This window comes from Crinia signifera, chromosome 9 (assembly GCF_055691185.1).
Source record: "Crinia signifera chromosome 9, ASM5569118v1, whole genome shotgun sequence".
NCBI lineage: Eukaryota > Metazoa > Chordata > Amphibia > Anura > Myobatrachidae > Crinia > Crinia signifera.
Genome location: NC_139225.1, coordinates 130117600 through 130138033, shown reverse-complemented (window position 1 = coordinate 130138033; position 20434 = coordinate 130117600). Strand labels below are relative to the sequence as shown.

Genomic DNA, 20434 nt, shown 5'->3' with positions numbered 1-20434 from the left:
GGGCCTGCCGGCCACCACAATCCCACTCATCTGGTAAGTAGCTTTACAGCCTATGGTATACTATTGCACACATACAGTATATCTATCTATCTATCTATATAAACAATTTTAAACAATACTTAGTGGCACTCCTCCTGTAAATGTGGTATTGTGGCAGATGTACTAAGCCTTGGGGGCATACGTTATAGGTTCCAAGATGCCGGTAAGTTTAGACGTTTTTAAAAGCAGAAATGAAACTAATCTGTGGGGCTCATGAGAGGACGTTTACAGTATATTGCTCCTCCCTATTCAAGATTAAACTGTCACACCTTGCTCACATGTGCCCTGGCACACCTATCCCTATTGAGCCATATGGCATGATTCGCTTGACGGGAGTCTTGTGCTGCATACTGTTTTCAGAATTGTGCTACTTTTTCTTCATCACTGCCTTTTCATCAGTCTTTTGCCTGTTTAACCTGGATTGTGTAGTTAAGGGGACCTCAAATTAACAAATTGTTGCAAATTGGAGATTTCTAGTATTACTCCGAAGGAAAAAAGCCCAGTAATAATATATTTTAAGGCTTATCAAATGTGCATGGTTTCATAAATTATATGCGTTTTATCATCATGTTTTTTTTTTTTTAATTCATTATGTATAAAATATTGTGTTTTATAGGCGGCCGCCTACCACTCAAGAGATATATATATGTATGTAAATAAATTTTCTTTTTTGATCTTTTTCTAAAACAGTCTCCAGCTTGTCATTGCACGTTAATTCAACTCATGGTGTGTGTCTTAAAGAGACAGTAACAAATTAGCGCAGCTTTCCTAACCTTAGGGTTAATTGGATCTCTCTGTGTGAAGTCCGGTTCCAGAGTTCTGACACCGGATTATAATACAATTTGGTACTCTTTACTTATCACGGCACCCACAATTCTGATCGCGGTCATCGCGGGTAAAAAATCGCGGGCATCGCATGCACTAAAAAAATGGGTGCGATGCGACCGACGCGATGCCCGCGATTTCCTATAGGGAACAATGTTAAAAGTCTCAATTGACCAGTTTTTACTGTTCAATGCCCCAATGGTCCCGATTTTTCCATAGGAAACAATGTTAAATGGGCCACAGAGCCCAAATAGGCACCCTGAAGTGTGAAATGGCCCCCACAATTGTTAACGCCACCCCACGATCAACGTGAACCCGAAGCGCAGCGAGCCCGCGAGGGTCGGCCGCAGGCATCCTCCGACCTTTTCATACCCCCACTATCCACGTCGGCGTGGAGTTGAGAATAGAATAGTGTGGCGAGCACAGCGAGCCACCGAGCCCGAAGCGTGGCGAGCGGACGCGGATACCTGTGAAGCCCGCGAAGGGACGCGTTTACCTGTGAAGGTATCCACGTCCCCTCGCGGGGCTCGCTGCGCTCGCCACGCTTCGGGCTCGGTGGCTCGCTGCGCTCGCCACACTATTCTATTCTCAACTCCACGTCGACGTGGATAGTGGGGGTATGAAAAGGTCGGAGGACGCGTACCGCCGCCCCTCGCGGGCTCGCTGCGCTCGCCACGCTTCGGGTTCACGTTGATCGTGGGGTGGCGTTAACAATTGTGGGGGCCATTTCACACTTCAGGGGGCCTATTTGGCCTCTGTGGGCCATTTAACATTGTTTCCTATGGAAAAATCGGGTCCATTGAGGCATTGAACAGAAAAATCGGGTCAATTGAGACATTTAACATTGTTCCCTATGGGAAATCGCGGGCATCGCGTCGGTCACATCGCACACGTTTTTTTAGTGCATTCGATGCCCGCAATCCCCGCGATGGGCACCGTGATAACTAAAGAGTACCTACAATTTATATGCCCAAACACTTAAGCATATACAGTAGAACGCTGCAGCAGATAGTATATATATACTTTTATTGTATTTATTTTCAATTTAACTTTATATATTATTTACTCACCAATACATTAGCGCCTGATTTAGGTCACCGAAATTCGCTGACCATTGTTTTGGTTAGAAAAATTACTAGCCTGATTGGCAGCAACATGGAGTCATGACCCCATGCTGAGAAGGTCAGGATCCACTTTGGGGTCAGGACCCACAGTTTGAGAACCGCTGGTGGAGTTTATTACTTTTACCACATTTTTCAGAATTGATTCTTGCTCAGGGTCATTAGGTTGTCATTGTGCTACCTTTTCCTCCAATTTTGCATACAGTGTTCATGTATTTGGGCCCTAAAGCTAGATGTCTCCAAACTAGGTCATCAAGGCAATTTAACATGAAGTTTTTGCCCAACAGACAATGCCATCTATAGATTGTAGAATTCTATAGGTTACTTACCATTCTTTAGAATTCAAATTGTATTGCATGCGTACCGGGCTATACCCAATTTATATCACATCTTGAACTATTCCAAAAAATTGTGAGAGAATATCACATTGTACTGTATATGGACTAGGCCAAAGAAAAAGCACGAGGTTTAAAGCATATTATCACTTTCCTAGTAGAGTTATCTAATGCCTTTGTATATTGTGATATATGATTAATTAGATATTAAATTATGCTATGTTTGATACACAGGGTGTCACCAGAATATATATACAAAATTTTCGATATATATATACAAAAATTTTGATTAATGTTGTATTATACTAGGCTCGATACAAGTGGTTTGTTAAACTATATGTATACAACATTTTTCAATAAAAAGTATTTAAAACAAAAAAAAAGAGGGATCCATCTCTGTTCCCCTGCGACACATCCACAATAGGACTCTTGGGTCATAAACCCAGAAGTCCTCTGTTCACAGGGGACAGCCCTTAACAGCTTTAATAATCTCTGGTATGAATGCAAGAAGGGGCATGTTGTATCACATTGTACACTAATGATACCTCTTGTCCATTGTGTGTGTGGGGGGGGGGGGGGGGGGATTTTCCTTGAAGTCATTTTATGAATAAAATACAGTGGTAGTCTAATGAGACACACACGTAAAGATCAGGGATGGTCTCCCCAGTTCTCACTTTGAGTAGTATAAGGGTGATATAATTTTTTCATGTTAAAGTTGCATGGATGGCAGCCACCAGCAAGACTCAAGTGGAACTACTGTACATGTGGACCTCTTTATTACCTCTAGAGTTTTTTTTCTTTCTATATAACTACAAGTGTCAGGATGACATTACATCTTATTATGTTTAGAATTAGGTTCAGTAGTCCAAAAGCCCCTCTCCACCCTCCTATATTTCTTCCAAACCCACAGGATGATTGGTTTCATACAGCATGCTGTGTGTCCTTTCACTTACCCCTAGGAAATCTGTAAAAATGTCACTGCACTCTCTAAAAACAGGCACTGCTAATCAGAATAAGTATAATGAACTAAGCAATTTAACACAGAACAAAATTGAGGTCCCATCAACCATAATCCAGGTGACCTTCTCTGGTCCAGGGAGTGAGACCCCACCAAGTTTCCAAAGGCAAGTTACTCAAAGGGTCTGAAGGTGCAGGTGATCCTCACTCACAGAAAGGACAAGCAGATCTTTCACCTAAAGGTATCTTTAAATTGAAATTTCCATGGAAATTTCTCTTTAAAGATACCTTTAGGTGAAAGATCTGCTTGTCCTTTCTGTGAGTGGGGATCATCTGCACCTTCAGATCCTAGACTACAAAAGGAAAGTGACTTATTTATTTACATTCACTGTAACTATTCACGGGTGCTCTGTAAACTCAACTTATAATTGTATGTTCCATGATTTGTATTTGTGGGGAAGGTGATCCCCGATAAGTGTTAGTGTCACGACCACCATGGCTGCTACCCAGTTCCCCTATGCTGTGCCTGGCCCTAAGACTTATGTCAGCGTGTCTCCTGTCACAGCGCTCACCTCCGCTCCTGTTCCTTGTGCTGGTGGTGTGCATACTCTCGCACTGTCACCACCAGGTGACAGTGGTGGCGTGTACTCCGGTGCCATGCAGGGTCTGGGTGGCGTGATATATGAGCCGCCATGACAAGTCTGTGTTTGGTTTGGTCTCTGGCTGGAATCGCCAGCAGCAGCGCATGTGCGCACAATCCCTGCCGGCTGGTTTCCGTCGCCTCCGATGGTGGCGGCCATGTTTTGGAATCCGTCAGCCTATACTGCGCGGCTCCACCTAGTGCTGTCAAACAGCCATCCAATCACCGCACAGCTCACCCTTCAAGTACTGACTTACCGGGCAAGACCGTCAGTCAGTACAATTATGTCCATTCCTATGCATCATTGGAAAAGTTTTATTGTTCCTCAGTGAGAAAAACAAAATAGCAATCTAGCAAATATGATACCTTTTAATGGCTAACAAAAATAAATGTTGTTAAAATGCAAGCTTTCGAGACTTCTTAGGTCTCTTCCTCAGGCATGGTATACACTCTGCTGTGTATATATATGTGGTTCTTCACACACCTTGTTATACCATGCCTGAGGAAGAGACCTAAGAAGTCTCGAAAGCTTGCATTTTAACAACATTTATTTTTGTTAGCCATTAAAAGGTATCATATTTGCTAGATTGCTATTTTGTTTTTCTCACTGAGGAACAATAAAACTTTTCTTATCAACTGGCTAACACGGTACCAAACTTTTTTCTTATGCATCATTGCTCACTCCTGGCTGTCTGCAGCATTTCCTACAGTTCCTGTGCCTCTGGTGAAGTCATCCTCTACTCCTGCTGATCGTCTCACTGCTATACCTGTGTACCACGGAACCTGCTGCCGCCTTAACGGACTGGCTAAGGATTGCCCCCCAAAGGGGTATTAACTTTCTCCTCACTCCTGATGGTTATTCTCCACGGTTATTCCTGGTTCTGCAGCCATGATCCTATTCAGCAAGGTCACTCGGACTTCATCATTATTCCCTCGTCCAATTCTTCAATTATTTACCCAATCATCCAATCTTCATCCAACCATCCACTTATTCTTCCAATCATCCAATCTTCATTCAACCATCCAATTATTATTACAATCATCCAATCTTCATCAAACCATCCAATTATTCTTCCAATCATCCAATCTTCATCCAACCATCCAATTATTATTACAATCATCCAATCTTCATCCAATCATTCAAGTCTTCATTCAATCATCCAATTGTTCAACCATTCTTCAATACTTCTTTCAATTACCAAGCATCTTCAACTTCTTCAATAAAGTATTGCATATCATTGACTTTTATCATACCAAAAACTACAGTATTATTATTGTGCCATTATTACAACCTGTACCGCAGTTTCTTCATTAAAAAAGGTTTTACTTTATTTCATTGCTTCACCCCCTTCTTTCGTTAATGCAACAACCTTATATTAAAGCACCCAGCCTCCGTTACACTCCAGCTGGTGCTTCACGAAACATGACAGTTAGAGTTAGACAGAGCAGCTGCGCAAGGAGGTGAAGGAGTTGTACCCCTTTGTATACAAGTTACCCAAAGGCTCCACACTAGTAAGAGACTCAGGTGTAGATGTATGAAGCAATGATAAGGGAGGAGAAGTGATAAAGTGCCTGATATAAAGTGCCTGGTACTTTACCACCAGTCAATCAGCTCCTACCTATTCCTCTTTATACCCAGCCTGTACTGTAACTTAATAGTCAGGAGCTGATTGGCTGGTGATGAAGTACCAGGCACTTTATCACTTCTCGTCCCTTACATCTACAGCACTGAAGAGGCAGCTCGTCAGAATGGACCCAACTTTAAAAGCAGTCAGGCCCGTTTTCCCGAAAACTGACATGTTTTGTCAAGATCACGGCCGGATCTCAACAATCCACAGACCATTTTCGCAGACACGCTCCCCTTTTGGCAGGTGGGCCATTGATTCCTCCCTGCAGATAAACTGTCGAGCGAACCTAAAACGGACCAGGGTCCCAACTGTCGGGAAATACCGACAGTCGGGACCTGGGAATGACTATCCCAAGACGTTAATGGGTGTACACATGGGGTGACTATTTTAATCAATTTTGACTACATAATCAAAAGCCTGGCCAAATAGACAGTGCAGGCAAGAATATTCTTGCTAGACTGTGTATTCCAGAACCACTTTGTCTATTCTATCTGATACTACAGACAAGCCAAGTGGAGGCCAGATGTGTTATCTTCCTGTCAGAGGCGTAGCGAGCCCGGAGCCGGCGGAGCACACGCTCCGGGCGCAGGAAGCTAGCCTGGCGCCGGAGCTGTGCCAGCACCGCCAGCTCGCTCGCCCGCCTTCGCCGTTGCCCTGCCCGCTCCCCCGCGAGAGACGTGCTGCTGAGGCGGCTATGTAAAATTGTAACAACACGTCTCCCGCACGCTGGACCGCTAGCCAATGGGCGCTTGCGGTCCAAAAGCCAATCAACTGGTGGCTGCTGGACCGCGAGCGCCTATTGGCTAGCGGTCCAGCGGGAGATATGAATTTTACACAGCAGCACAGCGCGTCTCTCTCCCGGACCCAGAGGAGGGAGAGGAGGGGTGGAAGCGACGCACGTCGCAGCACAGCAGGGGGAGGGGTGAGGTAAGGTGCACCCTCCCACCCTGCTGCATCCACCCTGCATCACCCGCGCATCCACCCACCCTGCTGCACAAACCCACCCACCCTGCTGCAACCAAACACCCACCCACAAAGCTGCACAAACCCACCCTGCTGCACAAACCCACCCACCCTGCTGCAAGCAGCCACCCACCCACCTGCACAAACCCACCCACCCTGCTGCAACCACCCACCCAGCTGCACAAACTCACCCACCCTGCTGCAAGCAGCTACCCACCCACCCTGCTGCAAGCACACACCCACCCACCCTGCTGCACCCACCCACCAACCGTCCCACCCTGCTGCACCCACCCACCCTGCGGCACCAATCCACCCTGCTGCACTAACCCACCAACCCTGCTGCAAGCAAACACCCACCCACCCTGCTTTACCCACCAACCATCCCGCCCTGCTGCACCCACTCACCCTGCGGCACCAACCAACCCTCCCAGCCTGCTGCACCCACCCACTGACCCTACCACCCTGCTGCACCCATCCTCCCACCTTGCTGCACAGCGGCTGGGAGCGGGCCGCTGCACAGTTCTGCACCCCTGGGCAACGAGCAAATTCAGTCCCCCTTGGCATCGAGCATGAAGCCCCTGGCATTGAGCATCTAGGTAAGTGGCACTTATGTGTCAAATGTGTAATGGACATTATAGTGTGTTATATAGTATGCAATGGGCATTGCGGAGTGTTATATAGTATGTCATGGGCATTACACTGTGTTATATAGTATGTCATGGGCATTACAGTGTTATATAGTATGTCATGGGCATTGCGGAGTGTTATATAGTATGTCATGGGCATTGCGGAGTGTTATATAGTATGTAATGGGCATTGCAGTGTGTTATATAGTATGTGATGGGCATTACGGTGTGTTATATAGTATGTAATGTGCATTACGCTGTGTTATATAGTATGTAATGGGCATTACGGTGTGTGGTATAATGTTGGTCTGTGCAAACTTTTCACTGCGCAGGAGCCTCACCTATGACATATTGGGGGGGAGGGGGGGCGCAAAACATGCCCTTGCTCCGGGCGCCATGGCACCTAACTACACCACTGCTTCCTGTGCTTACCCAATTCTGAGCTAATAAGCTGCAAAGTGTTACAGTTCTCCATAAAGAGAGTTCAATAAAGACAGTACACGCATCATAGAAAAAAACATATTTAATAAAGTCCATCACTCACCACTTTATCGGGAACAGATTCATAGAGAACAGTCTACTAGCAATCCAAAATATTTGGTAAAATGAAATTAAAACATATAAAATAAAAACATATAATAGCACTAACTCTTGTAAGCAGGGCCGGTGCAAGGTTTTCGGAACCCTACACAAAACTACAGCTTACTGCTCCCACCACCCACACCACAATAACCGACTTTCCAGAACCTCAGGTGAAAGTGTGGAGGTGGTGCCTTAGAAGTTCCACACCTTCCATATGCATTGAGTTCAACAAGAATGCCTCTCCCAGGGTCATCCTTGATTTTGAGATAGCAACACTTCATGTGGCCCCCTGATTCTGACAGGCAGCTGCCTAAAAGTAGAGCCAGCCCTGCTTGCAAGACACCAGTGCTAGTGGCAAGTAACTTGAAGGTGCTTAGAATAATTGCGAGACATGCAACTGTCTTGGTTTTGTACTTGAAGATTGTAAGGCTTCAATAAACAGTATATAATAATGATTTCTGTATACAGTAGATGGGTACATCATTCTAAATAAACATTGGGCCAGAGCACCTATATATAGCATATGAATATTATTAATCACTATAACAGCACAAAACCAGGATGCCCATTAATGTGCAGGGTTAGTAAAACAATCTGGTGCATCCTTATGATCTCTGAAGGGCATGACATCATTCGCCCAACCCTCCCCGCTGCAAACTGCTTGGCGAGTAAACAGAAATGCGCATGTGCAAACCCCGACCATTGCGGCAGGGGCCAAATTCGGATCAGTACGAGTGACCAGAATCGGACCCTTAAATGTGTATATTAGCTTGTATGCAGCCCAACTTCCTGCCCTGTGGTTTCATAGCCATCGCTATTGTCACTGGGACCCTGCATAAGTGCCCGGTGCATACCACACAATTCCTTTAATACCACACGTTAGATCATGGCTTGAGTCACCAATGCAAGCACAGGGTGAAAATATTCAGGAAACAGTCCGCAGATGGGCTGGTGTGTGATTCTGCATCAGCCCCAGAGTGAGAAATGAGCAGTTTTTTGTAGCAAATGTAATTTAGAAATGTATGTACATTTATGGAAACAATGGATATGGATTAGGCGACTAATTGCATAATTTATAAAATAGTGATAATTGACTGGATATGTAAAAATTACTAAGATATAAACAAGTAAATAGTTATAAAGAGGGGCAAATTTAATTAGTACAATATAAAAAAATTTAAAAATATTTTTTTTTTAAACTACTGTATTTATTGTAAAGACATAAAAACATGAGGTAATAAGAAGAGGACAACTATAGCTAAATGCTTATCTTTTCTTTTGTGCTAGGCAGGAGGCAGTAGGTTTTCCAACGCGTTTCATTTATCCCCTTGAAGAAGTCAGATAGATGAAATGTGCGGGAGAACATGGCGTGCAGGGGGGGGGGACACGTGAGTGGCAAGTGGCATTTGGAGGACTCGAAAGGCTGCAAATGTAGCAGCCTTGCGAGTCAAACAGAATAAGGGTCTCTAAATAAACAAAAAATATTACAGACCAGTATATCATGCGCTATAAAGCAGCCTAGAACACCCTTCCAAAAATATGAAGAACCACTTCAAAGAATTACATACAATACCAACAAACGATATTGGAGAGTTCCAGCAGAGGAGGACTTTTGTGACCCTCACCACACCCCCACATCCAGGGACGCCTGTCATATGGGATAACATCTTCATGCTTTTTTGGCTGCATTTATTTGTGGGCAAGAATTTATGGTGAGAGTCTTCATTTGTCTTAATCTTGCTCTGTTTTAATAACCTTTTTAATTGTTAATAACAGTTACTACACTATGGTGATCACTTCACTACACCAGGGGTCATAGGCGAATCTAGAAATATGCTAATGCGTGGTCCCAGCCCAGAGAGAATGGTTTTGTGCACGGCCTAGCTGCGCGTGAAAAAAAAATTAAGGGGTGTGTCCTAAAAAGGGTGTGGTCTCATTTGAGGGTGTGGCTTAACAGGGGCAAGTCACTCACCTATTTTTTCACCGCTGTGGGGGTATGTGCCATGTCCACAGGTTCAATTATTATTAACGGAGGCGGGGAAACGCGTCATTGAGCAGTTACTTTTTTTTTCATCTCTCCGCAATATAGGACGTCCCACTATTTACCACTGTACAGCTGTTCAACTCAGCGAACATTTCATCCCTGGTTGGAAAGAGCCCGGGCTCCCTACTACAAAGAGCCAAGATCACTACTACTTCTATAGACCGGCTTACCAGCTAAAGGTACAGGGAGGACGTTCCTACACATATTTTTAATTTTCAGAAAGACTTTTTTTGTTTTTTTACTATGTCTGGCCAGACTTAATCTTGGAATCCTTTTATCTGAGTGGAGCTTTAAAAACACCATTCCATTTACCACTATATTGGGACAGATATTAAGGTCCTGGTTCCAAAATATCCAGGCGTGATATTAAGGTCTTTTTAATATTTGGTCATTTATTTATGTCTAACATGTACACATATATAATATTTTATAATTAGAGTGTATATCGTGTTTTATCACTGGCCAGTGAGTTTCTATATAATAAATTTATATTCTATACATGGTTTCTAGCGCGTCGTATATGTTTTTCTTGTTCTGAGGTCTGTATTTGGGGGAAATAGGCATTTCCCTTTTACACGCTGCTGGAACCTGCTGGGGCATTGTATGTTTAATTAATTTTTTTAAATATATATGCGCAGCAGTGTATATGGTCTACACCTAAACCTTTTTTTTGAAATAGGAGACAGTGGGTGGCATTCTATGGGATGAGATAAAATCGCGTTTTTTTTTATCGCACCACTTCGCACTTTTGCAAATCGCAAGATTGGGCCGTTTTACGCATATTTAATGAGATGCGAAAAACGGGCCAAATAGTGCGAATACGTGCGAGGTGGTGCAATGTCTTTTAGTCCTGAAAATGTGCGATTTTCATGTCTGAAAATCGCACGTTTGCAGGAAAGCGCAAATCAAAAAAAAAAAAAAACGAGCGCAGGGTCCCCCGCCCGAGCATAACCAGCCCCGGGCTCATTGAGCTGGGGCTGGTGACATAAAATCAGGGTCCCCGACAAATAGGGGTCCCCTTGATTTAATGAAACCAGCACCAGGCTCAAGGTCCGGCGCTGGTTCCCAAAATACGGGGGAAAAAATTGACTAGGGGTCCCCCGTATTTTAAGAACCAGCTCCGGACCCAACCAGCCAGCAGGGTAATGCCACAGCCGGGGGACACTTATTATATAAGGTCCTGCGGCCAAAGCATTATCCCCGTGGCTGGTCAGCATGGGCAGGGGTCCTGGGGAAGTGGGGACCCCCCCAATGAAGGGGTCCCCCCCCTCCAGGACTTTCCAGCCCATGCTGAAAGTCCGGGGCTGTCCCCGATGCCCCTGGGCGGTGGGCATCGGGCTGATGGATTGTGTAAAAAAAAAAGAAGATAAACTATTGTTTTCTACTGGCGAACTATGAGTCCCAGCAAGCCTACCCCGCATGCTGGGACTTGGAGAACCACAAGTCCCAGCATGCGGGGCATTAAAGGGCCCGCTGGCACTTGTAGTTCTAAAGTGCAAAAAATAGTTAAATAAAACACACTGACACCCTGAAAAATAAAAGTTTAATACATACACAGCACACACACACTGATACTTACCTACCTTGAGCCCGTAGGTCGGTCCCTGGATCCTGGGTCCGGCCTCCGGGGCTCCAGGGCAGAAGAGTCCGGTCCTGGGGCCTTGGTCCTGGTTCCGGGGCTGGTCCTAGGGTTCCGGGGCTCCAGGGCAGAAGAGTCTGGTTCCGGGGCCTTGGTCCTGGTTCCAGGGCTTGTCCTGGGGTTCTGGGGCTCCAGGGCAGAAGAGTCCGGTTCCGGGGCCTTGGTCCTGGTTCCGGGGCTGGTCCTGGGGTTCCGAGGCTCCAGGGCAGAAGAGTCCAGTTCCGGGGCCTTGGTCCAGGGCTGGGTATGCTCGGGCGGGGGACCCCGCGCTCGTTTTTTTTTTATTTTAACTGTTTATTTTATTTTTTTTCAACAGAAACCTGCACAGAACATTGCGATCTGTGCAGGTTTCTGGCTAATTCGCCCATCAGAACCTGGTCTGATTTTTGGCTGGTCCTGGGGTTCCGAGGCTCCAGGGCAGAAGAGTCCAGTTCCGGGGCCTTGGTCCAGGGCTGGGTATGCTCGGGCGGGGGACCCCGCGCTCGTTTTTTTTTTATTTTAACTGTTTATTTTATTTTTTTTCAACAGAAACCTGCACAGAACATTGCGATCTGTGCAGGTTTCTGGCTAATTCGCCCATCAGAACCTGGTCTGATTTTTGGGCGAATTATAGTCACACTTTATACAAATCGCATACCATTAAATATGCGATTTGTATACTTTTCCATGTGAAAACATCTGGATGCGATGTGCTGCGAAAAGCAGCCATCGCATTTCCAGTGTGTCCAACTTGTTGCCAAAAATCGCATTTTTTTCACATTTTCGGAGCTCATTAAATATGCGAAAATGTAAAAAAATGCGATTTCGGACGTTTTTGCGAGAAAATTCGCAGAAAGTCTAAAAATCTCATCCCATACAATGTCTCCCAGTGTGTTTGTTGGGATTAGCGCTGATATTTTTCCGTGTTTGTGTTCTCTTTTTTTTAATACACTGATCACACTGGCTTGGTACCCGCACAGCTTTCTCTGCCTTGAGGCATCAGCTGAGGTGTTATTATCATAATACTAACTGTGGAATTTTTTTTAACATTTTGTTTTTAGATACATTTGCAGAGATCACATTTCCTATTATGGGAAATGTGGTTTGGTTACTAAAAATAGGGGGGAATTAAAAAATTTGGAGCAGTGGATCTGAAAAACTGCTCCAAAAGACCTTTAAGGAATTTACTGTAGGTGATACTAAAATAATGCAAAACTCCCTTTTTTCTCATTATTATAGTAAAAATATATAATACAGCTAATAAATCTGTACCTAAAACATACTTTACTAAATTCTCCACAGATAAACACTTGCACTTTAACAGTCAACGAGGAATAAAAGCAATTGTGTATGATTTGGGAAGATTTGCTAATCCAGATATATTGGGTGTGACGTCCAGCTCTTCCTGTGGCACAGGGGATTTCAGGTTAAAGTTTTGCAGGAGTATGGCCAGGAAGAGGAATAGTTCCATTCGTACCAGGGGCTCTCCGAGGCAGTTTCTCTTTCCTTTGAAGCAGACATGATGAAATAATAAGAAAGGATCACACATAATAATAAAAATAATTCACTTTAAACCTAGAAGTAAGGGCTTTATACAACCACTCACCACATTATGAAAAAAACATAGGGAACGTTTAATAATATAGCAAATAATTCTCAATCATTCCAGTGAAACCATATTGTGATCACTGTTCCCTAATTGTTCAATTACTTTTGTGTTTGAAACTAAGTCTGGGTTATTTGTTAATACTAAGTCCAAGAGTGCCTCATCACGAGTTGGAGTTTCTACCATTTGTGTAATAAACTGGTCTTTAAGTAAGCTTAAGAACCCATTGCTTCTTGCTGATTTACCTGTTTCGTTTTCCCAATCAATGTCGGGAAAATTAAAATCGCCATAATTAATACCTGACCCTGATTTGATGCTTGTTTAATTTGGTTTATATTTGGTGGTCTATAGCATACCCCTATTATAATTTTGTTTTTTGTTTTTTTATTATTGTCGGTTATCTCTGCCCACACTGTCTCCGAGTTGTCTTCTTCCAGGTCTGTGCTCATATTTTTCTCACATGATGTTAAGTTATTATTTACATATAGGCACACACCCCCGCCCCTTCTATTTTCCCTTTCTTTCCTGTAGAGTGTATATCCCTCCATGTTTAATGCCCAGTCATGCGACTCATTACACCATGTTTCAGTAATACCAATGATATCGTAGTCGTCCCTACGGATCACCGTTTCTAGCTCCCCGATTTTACTCACTAAGCTTCTTGCATTAGCCAGTAAGCATTTTAATTTATGTTTATTTTTAGATATGGCTCTAATATTGTGATTAGTTTCACCCCAGGACCCATTTGAATTCTTTACTAGCTTCCTCTTTCCCCTCTCCCCTTCAGTAGACTCTCTACAGCCCTCCCCACCATGCACACTGCCTGCCCTATTTATAGTTCTGGGAATTCTTCCTCTGTCCGTCCCTCCTTCCCGTATACTAAGATCATCTGTACCTAAGAACGGTAATGGGGTAACGTGACTGTTACAACATAACATTTTATTACATGACATTCCTGATGCACCCTGGGAGTTACCCCCGATTAGACCCTTGTTATGTCCCAGGACTTTGTCTATGTCTCTGCCCCCCCCCCCCCCCATCTCCTTCTCCCATATGCTTTCTGATCCCAGTCCGGCTTCTCTCCCTGATGGTCCCATAATGTCTTGCTGCCCCCACCCCCCCGTCGCCTAGTTTAAAATCTCCTCCAACCCTTTAACCATCCTTCCCCCCAGCACCGCAGCCCCTTCCTCGTTCAGGTGCAATCCATCACGGCAAAAAAGATGGCGCCTGACCGAGAAGTCCGCCCAGTGTTCCATGAACACGAATCCCTCTTTCCTACACCAATCCTTAAGCCACACATTTACCTCCCTGATCTCCCTCTGCCTCCCTGAGCTAGTGCGTGGCACTGGTAATATTTCCGAGAAAATTACCCTAGATGTCCTCGCCTTTAATTTCTTACCTAATTCCCTATACTCTTTCTTGAGGACACCCCACCTATCTATGACTTTGTCGTTGGTGCCGATGTGCACCAAGACCGCCGGGTTGCTCCCAGCCCCTCCCAACAATCTGTCGACTCGGTCCGCGATGTGCCATACCCGAGCACCCGGGAGGCAACAGACCGTGCGGCAATCGCTGTCCCGATAGCAGATTGCCCTGTCTGTTCTCCTAATGATGGAATCCCCTACCACCACTATCTGCCTTGGTACCTCACTAACTGTCATCCCGTTTGAGCTAGAGGGACCGCTCCTCTGGTTGCTAGAGGGAGCAGTCTCCTCCAGCTCCGTCATTTCGTCTCTATCCTCCCCGAAACTTCGTCCAACCGGGCAAATTTGTTCGGGTGTGATAGATCCAAGATGTCTTTCCTGTCCCTCCTGTCCCTCTTGTTTCCCCTTCTAGCTGTGACCCAGCTGGCTGCCTGATCCTCCTCCTCTACCAGTGACCCCATCTGCAACTCCTCCACCTTTCTTTCTAGGCTTTGCTCAAGATTGTAAATGTCTCTCAGTCGCTGGACGGCCCGCTCTAGATCAGTGACCTGGGCTTCCAGGGCGGATGTTCGCTCACATCTTGTGCAGATGTATTCGCACTGGGACTCTTGCTCCAGGTGCGCATACATCTTGCACGACATCGCGGGAGGGGAGGTCGTGGGGGCCGGAAATCATGGGAGGGCGGGTGCGGGGGGTGCCGTGAATCATGGGAGGGGTGTGTGAATCACGGGGAGGGGGGCGCAAATCACGGGAGGGGGGCGCCGTGAATCACGGGAGGGGGTTCGTGGGGGTCCTGCGAATTACGAGAGAGGGGGGACGTGGGGGTCCCGCGAATCGTGGGAGGGGTGGGTCGCGTAGGGCCGCAAATCGCAGGAGGGGGTCCGCGGGGTGCCGTGAATAGCGGGAGGGGGGGTCCGCGAATCGTGGGAGGGGGCTTGGGTTCGCAAATCACGGGAGGGGGGCGCTGTGAATCGCTGGAGGGGGGTCGCCTCGAATCGCGGGAGGGGGGTGCGGGGGTCCTGCGAATCACGGGAGGGGGGGTGTCACGGGGGTCCTGCGAATCATGGGAGGGGGGGCCAGGGGGTCACGGGGGTCCAGTGAATGGGGGAGGGGGGGTCGCGGGGGTGCCGCGAATCGCGGGAGGGGTCGCGGGGGTGCCACGAATCGTGGGAGGGGGGGTCGCGGGGTGCCACGAATCGCAGGAGGGGGGGTCGCGGGGGTGCCGCAAATGGGGGTCCCACGAATGGGGGGAGGGGGGGTCACGGGGGTGGGGGGCACGGGGGTCCCGCAAATGGGGGGAGGGGGGGCGCTGGGGGTGCCGCGAATCGCGGGAGGGGGGTCGTGGGTGTCCGGGGGGGGTTTGCTGGCAGAGGGGGGGTTGCAGGAGTAATGGTGGATGGTGGGCATGTACTGTATCTCTGGCTGGGCGGGGGGAGGTGATGTCAAGAGGGTGGAATGTGTAGAACGTTATACACATAGAACACTTTTGCCTGGGGGGTGGGTTTGTGTATCCTGCTGGGCGGGAACGTTACCTACACAGGGGATGAGTGATGAGTGACAGATCTGGCTAAATATATAAGATATATATATATATATATATTGTCCAAATAAAATGCGCACAGTTCTCTGTGGATGCGATCAATCTGTCCAAATGTTTGTTTCAACGTGTAGTCCAATCTCCAAATCAGGGCTCACCTGTGCCCAAGCATGTGAAGAATGCCTTTACGGGAAGAGGGCTTGCAGCTGACATCCAGTGACGTCTGCTGCCCATTCCCGGCAAATTACCATGGGAACACCTATTTTTTTATGGGAACACCCATGAAATGTTGGTCGTTCCCATGCGCGCAACCCATGTCTGCCGCCCCCTGTCTGCACTGCTGCGTGCGAACGGGCCAGGGAATAATCAATTTGCAGCGCCCCCTTGCGCAAAGCGGCTGCACATAGACATAAAAGTTTATATACATACGCAGTTGCACAACATCGCTCCCCTGTGCTAAGGAACCAACCTGAATAAGGGCCAATATGGTATTTACCTGCAGCTAGAGGCATGAAGGCGCCATTCTTCTGAAACTCTCCCTTCTCATTGAGAAAATTTTCAGGGTTGAATTCTTTTGGGTACTTAAAACAGGATGGATCTTGTAGCACAGAAGTCAGTGCTGGGATAACATCGGTGTCCTGGGAACATAGGAGAATTGACTGTGAAAATGCAATAAGTGCCAACACCGCTCAATCTGTAAGGTACATCCTTTATTGATCTGCATTTCCTTTATTGATCTACATGCTTTCTGCTTATCAATCCAATGGTATAAAGAAATAAACATGACCTTTATAAAGCAAAGATAGATTGTTCTGTGAGGAGTTACTGTATGATGAGACACACTGGGGCCTTAACAAGAGATAAATGCAAGGGTGATAAAGAGAGATAACGTCCAGCCAATCACATCCTAACTGTCATGTTACAGGCTGTGTTTGAAAAAAGTCAGTAAGGAGCTGATTGGCTGGATGTTTATCTCTCTTTATTACCCTTGCATTTATCTCTTGTTAAGGTTTAATACATCCGCTCCAGTGTCTATTACAGTGTACGTTTAGTCAGAGAGACACCTTAAGCAGCACAATAAGCTACGAGACAACAGGACTACCAAACAGTTAAGACATTAATCCATACCTCCCAACTGTCCCGCTTTCCGTGGTTTTATGGGGAACATCCCTTCTGGGGCCGGCACTGTCCCTCAGTGGGGGTGGAGGGTGGGGGCAGTTGGGAGTCCCCCCTGTCACCACTGTCACTCAGCTGAGCAGTGAATAGATGGTGTGTGCCTGCTCACATCGTCTATTCACGCAGGCAGAGGGGCTGGGGGCATGGCTAGGAACTCAGAGCCTTTTACCATGCCCCACAGCGTCAAAATGGGGGCGTGGCCTCGCAGAATGATGTGATTCTTAGTTCACATTCCCCTTGCCGCTAGACCATGCCCCCAAATTTTGGCCGCGCACAGATGTCTGACTGCAGCACATCATAAAGTTGGGAGGTATGAATAAGCACCTAAAGAATAGAGTTAATGGAATGTAGAATGAAGATCTGATACAGAAAAGTAAACTAAGCAGGTGTAAAGCAGGAGTAAGTGAGACGCCAGGTACTGTGCAACTCCATTAACATTGGACATGGGGTGTTTTTGCCAAAAATGCATCTCGGTCGGAACATGATGCGCTGAGTAATTTGATATGCAACACTTGTCTGTGGGAGGTAGGCCCTTATTCAGATCTGATCGCAGTACAAATTTGTTTTCAAAATGTATAATAATAGTACTATATAGACTACTATGACAAATGCTCTATCATAAAAATGTAACATTACAAGCTTTCATGTAAGAACTATTATGAAGAAACTATGGGTCCGATTCACAGATGGACTCTTTAGTACATCTGCTGTGTAGCAGCGGCTGTACTAATATATGCTAATGCCGTAGGCGGCGTCTTGTAAAAATAGACACTTCCTGCTGTGTTCCGCTGCTGTCTAAACTTCCCATATTTAGGTAATGGAATTGTTTCATAGTAAATAAATTAGCAATACAATTCAATGCACATAGGAATACTGGGTGCAATGTTTAGGATGACAATGTCAATAACAAGGAAACAGAAGAGGCAGACCCCACAGAAAAGGCTGGTTTCAGAAATTCAGGGGGACCCCAACTTCTTTTTCTCCCTGAATTTCTAAAACCAGCAATGGCTCTTGGAGGCCGGGGCTGGTAACTCACGGACAGAAGGACCCCACGTCAGTTTTTTTATTTCTTTATTTTACACTATGAAGCCTGCACAGATCTGACCGATCCATGCAGGCTTCTGCCAAATACGGCTGGAAAATTAGGAGTATTTTCCAGCCGTATTTTCGGCTCAATTACCGGCGCCGTATATTACAGACGGCTGGTTAGTAAAGTAGGAATCACCATTTGAATGAATGGTGATTTCTAGTAGTATTCTTTCGATGGCATATACAGTACATTCGTATTCCTGAATAGTCAAAAGAATACGAATGGCCATAGTAAATTCTAAAAACATGAATTTACGGCCGTATTTAGTAAATTTCCCCCACAGTATTGACTATCGACCTAGATATTGTCATCCAGCCATCCAGATCCCAGAAATATTGCATACCTTTGGTAGTGTGTATCCTTTTAGTGTCACCTCTCTAATTGTTCTCCGTGGTAAACCCAAGGGAACCAGGTCGATGAATCTTTGGATTTCATAAGTCATTGCTTCTGTGTAAGGCATGCTGCTTTTGTCTTGCATAGTTGGGCTGCGGTTTCGACCAATGACATTGTCAATTTCCTCATGTGCCTTGACTTGAGAACATAAAAAATACATACGTAACAGAAATCATCATCATCAGCCTCATAATGGGATGTGGCTGTAAAATTTTCACATTTTGTAAATACACCGCAATACAAAAGAAAAACCCCACAAATTCTAATACCTAATTTGTGTGTTAATGTGTTAAATAATTGATTTTGTTTTTAAAACCATGGGGGGAGGGGGGGGACACAGCACGGGGGAGGAGGATGCCGATGGTAGCAGTAGCGATGATATCGATGGCACATGCACAGCAATTACTGGGGATATTTTTTAAGGAAAAATACCTGGATAATGGTTCAGAGGGGCACGGCAGGGACAAAGCTTTCTCACAGCACATCTGCATCTGAGAATGCGGATGGTGATAAATTGGCTCTTTAGAGCAACTTCATCTTATTCGGTATTCACCAAGTGCCATTTACTTATCAATATGATGATGCTAAGTGTACAAAGAGAACGATTTTATTAAATAACTCACCGAGGACATCAGGGTGTTTCAGGAGAACTAAGAAAGCATAGGTGAGCGTTGTGCTCATAGTCTCCACCCCAGCAAAGAAGAGCTGCAATGCGTTTGCCACTAAATTCTTCATATTAAATTCACTGTCGGGGTTATCTTTCTCCTGATGAAGTTAAGAGAATGCACTGATAATTATCACCGATCCAATGTAAAGTCTCTATTACCTTTTTATTTACAGTTTACAGCATATTCCATCACACTATACAATAGGAAACAACAGTGATAAACAAACTGGGTAGTAACAGACCGATATAGAGGTAGGAGGGCCCTGCTCGCAAGCTTACAATCTTTTTCAATATAATAATTTGACATTCATACAGTAAATACTACTGTTTCCCCCATAATAAGATGTACCCTGATAATAAGCCCTACCCTTACTTATGCAGAACAGTCCAAAATAAGCCCTACTCCGAAAATAAGACCTAGCTAAATCCCCATTTTGCCAAGTCCCTGAGCTATACTACAATGCTCCCCTCCGCCAACTCCGCCCCTCCCCTCCTCACATGAAATGGATGCCGCTGTTAAAGATTTATACTTTTTGTACTAGATCTCATCTCATCTGATCTCATTGCAAAACAGAGATGCGATGAGATGCGATATTGTATACAATATTGTATACAATATTGTCTTCTATATAATAAGTTGAAGAGTCTGTGTGCGTGTGTGTGTGCGTGTGTGTGTGCGTGTCCGTCGCATTGCGGACACACCGTGGCACTCAGAGACACCAAATTCGGCAACAAGATACCTCTGGACCCGGTGGTGTGCACCTCGAAGCCGTTTTTGGGAAATTTCACTTAGAATTTTAAAAAACACCAAGTTTTAATTTTCCTTCATTGATGATCTGGGGAAAAGATCGACGATCTGGGAAACCGTGGACGAAGGAACAACTCCACACCTGATTTCATTGCTGTCATTGAGTATGACAGACACATTCTAACATTATGGTGAAGGTTTTAAACAATTAGGAAATAATTGAGGATATACATAGACCACACATAACACACACACACGTACACATTGTACACGCACACACACACAGTACACCACTTACGCACACATAGCACACAACACACATTTATACATAGAGCACCTCACACACTTAAGCTGTGTACACATGGGGGAAATAGGGGCTGAAATCGCTGGAAACACACCGCATGCAGTACAATAC

The 20434-nt window shown here is 45.5% G+C and overlaps 1 protein-coding gene across 2 annotated transcripts in view; it reads right to left on the bottom strand.

Annotated features, from left to right (window-relative positions):
* Nucleotides 1-7642: 7642 nt before the first annotated feature.
* LOC146036032 (cytochrome P450 2G1-like) overlaps nt 7643-20434 on the bottom strand; it is a 74588-nt gene continuing 61796 nt past the window's right edge. For both annotated transcript variants that reach the window (XM_083159798.1, XM_083159799.1), the window contains 4 exons: nt 19228-19369; nt 18555-18742; nt 16442-16583; nt 7643-12884 (listed from right to left, as the gene is read on the bottom strand). In XM_083159798.1, coding sequence (XP_083015924.1) covers nt 12703-12884; nt 16442-16583; nt 18555-18742; nt 19228-19369 — 654 coding nt within the window. In that variant the 3' untranslated portion in view covers nt 7643-12702. The remainder of the gene's footprint in view (nt 12885-16441; nt 16584-18554; nt 18743-19227; nt 19370-20434) is intronic.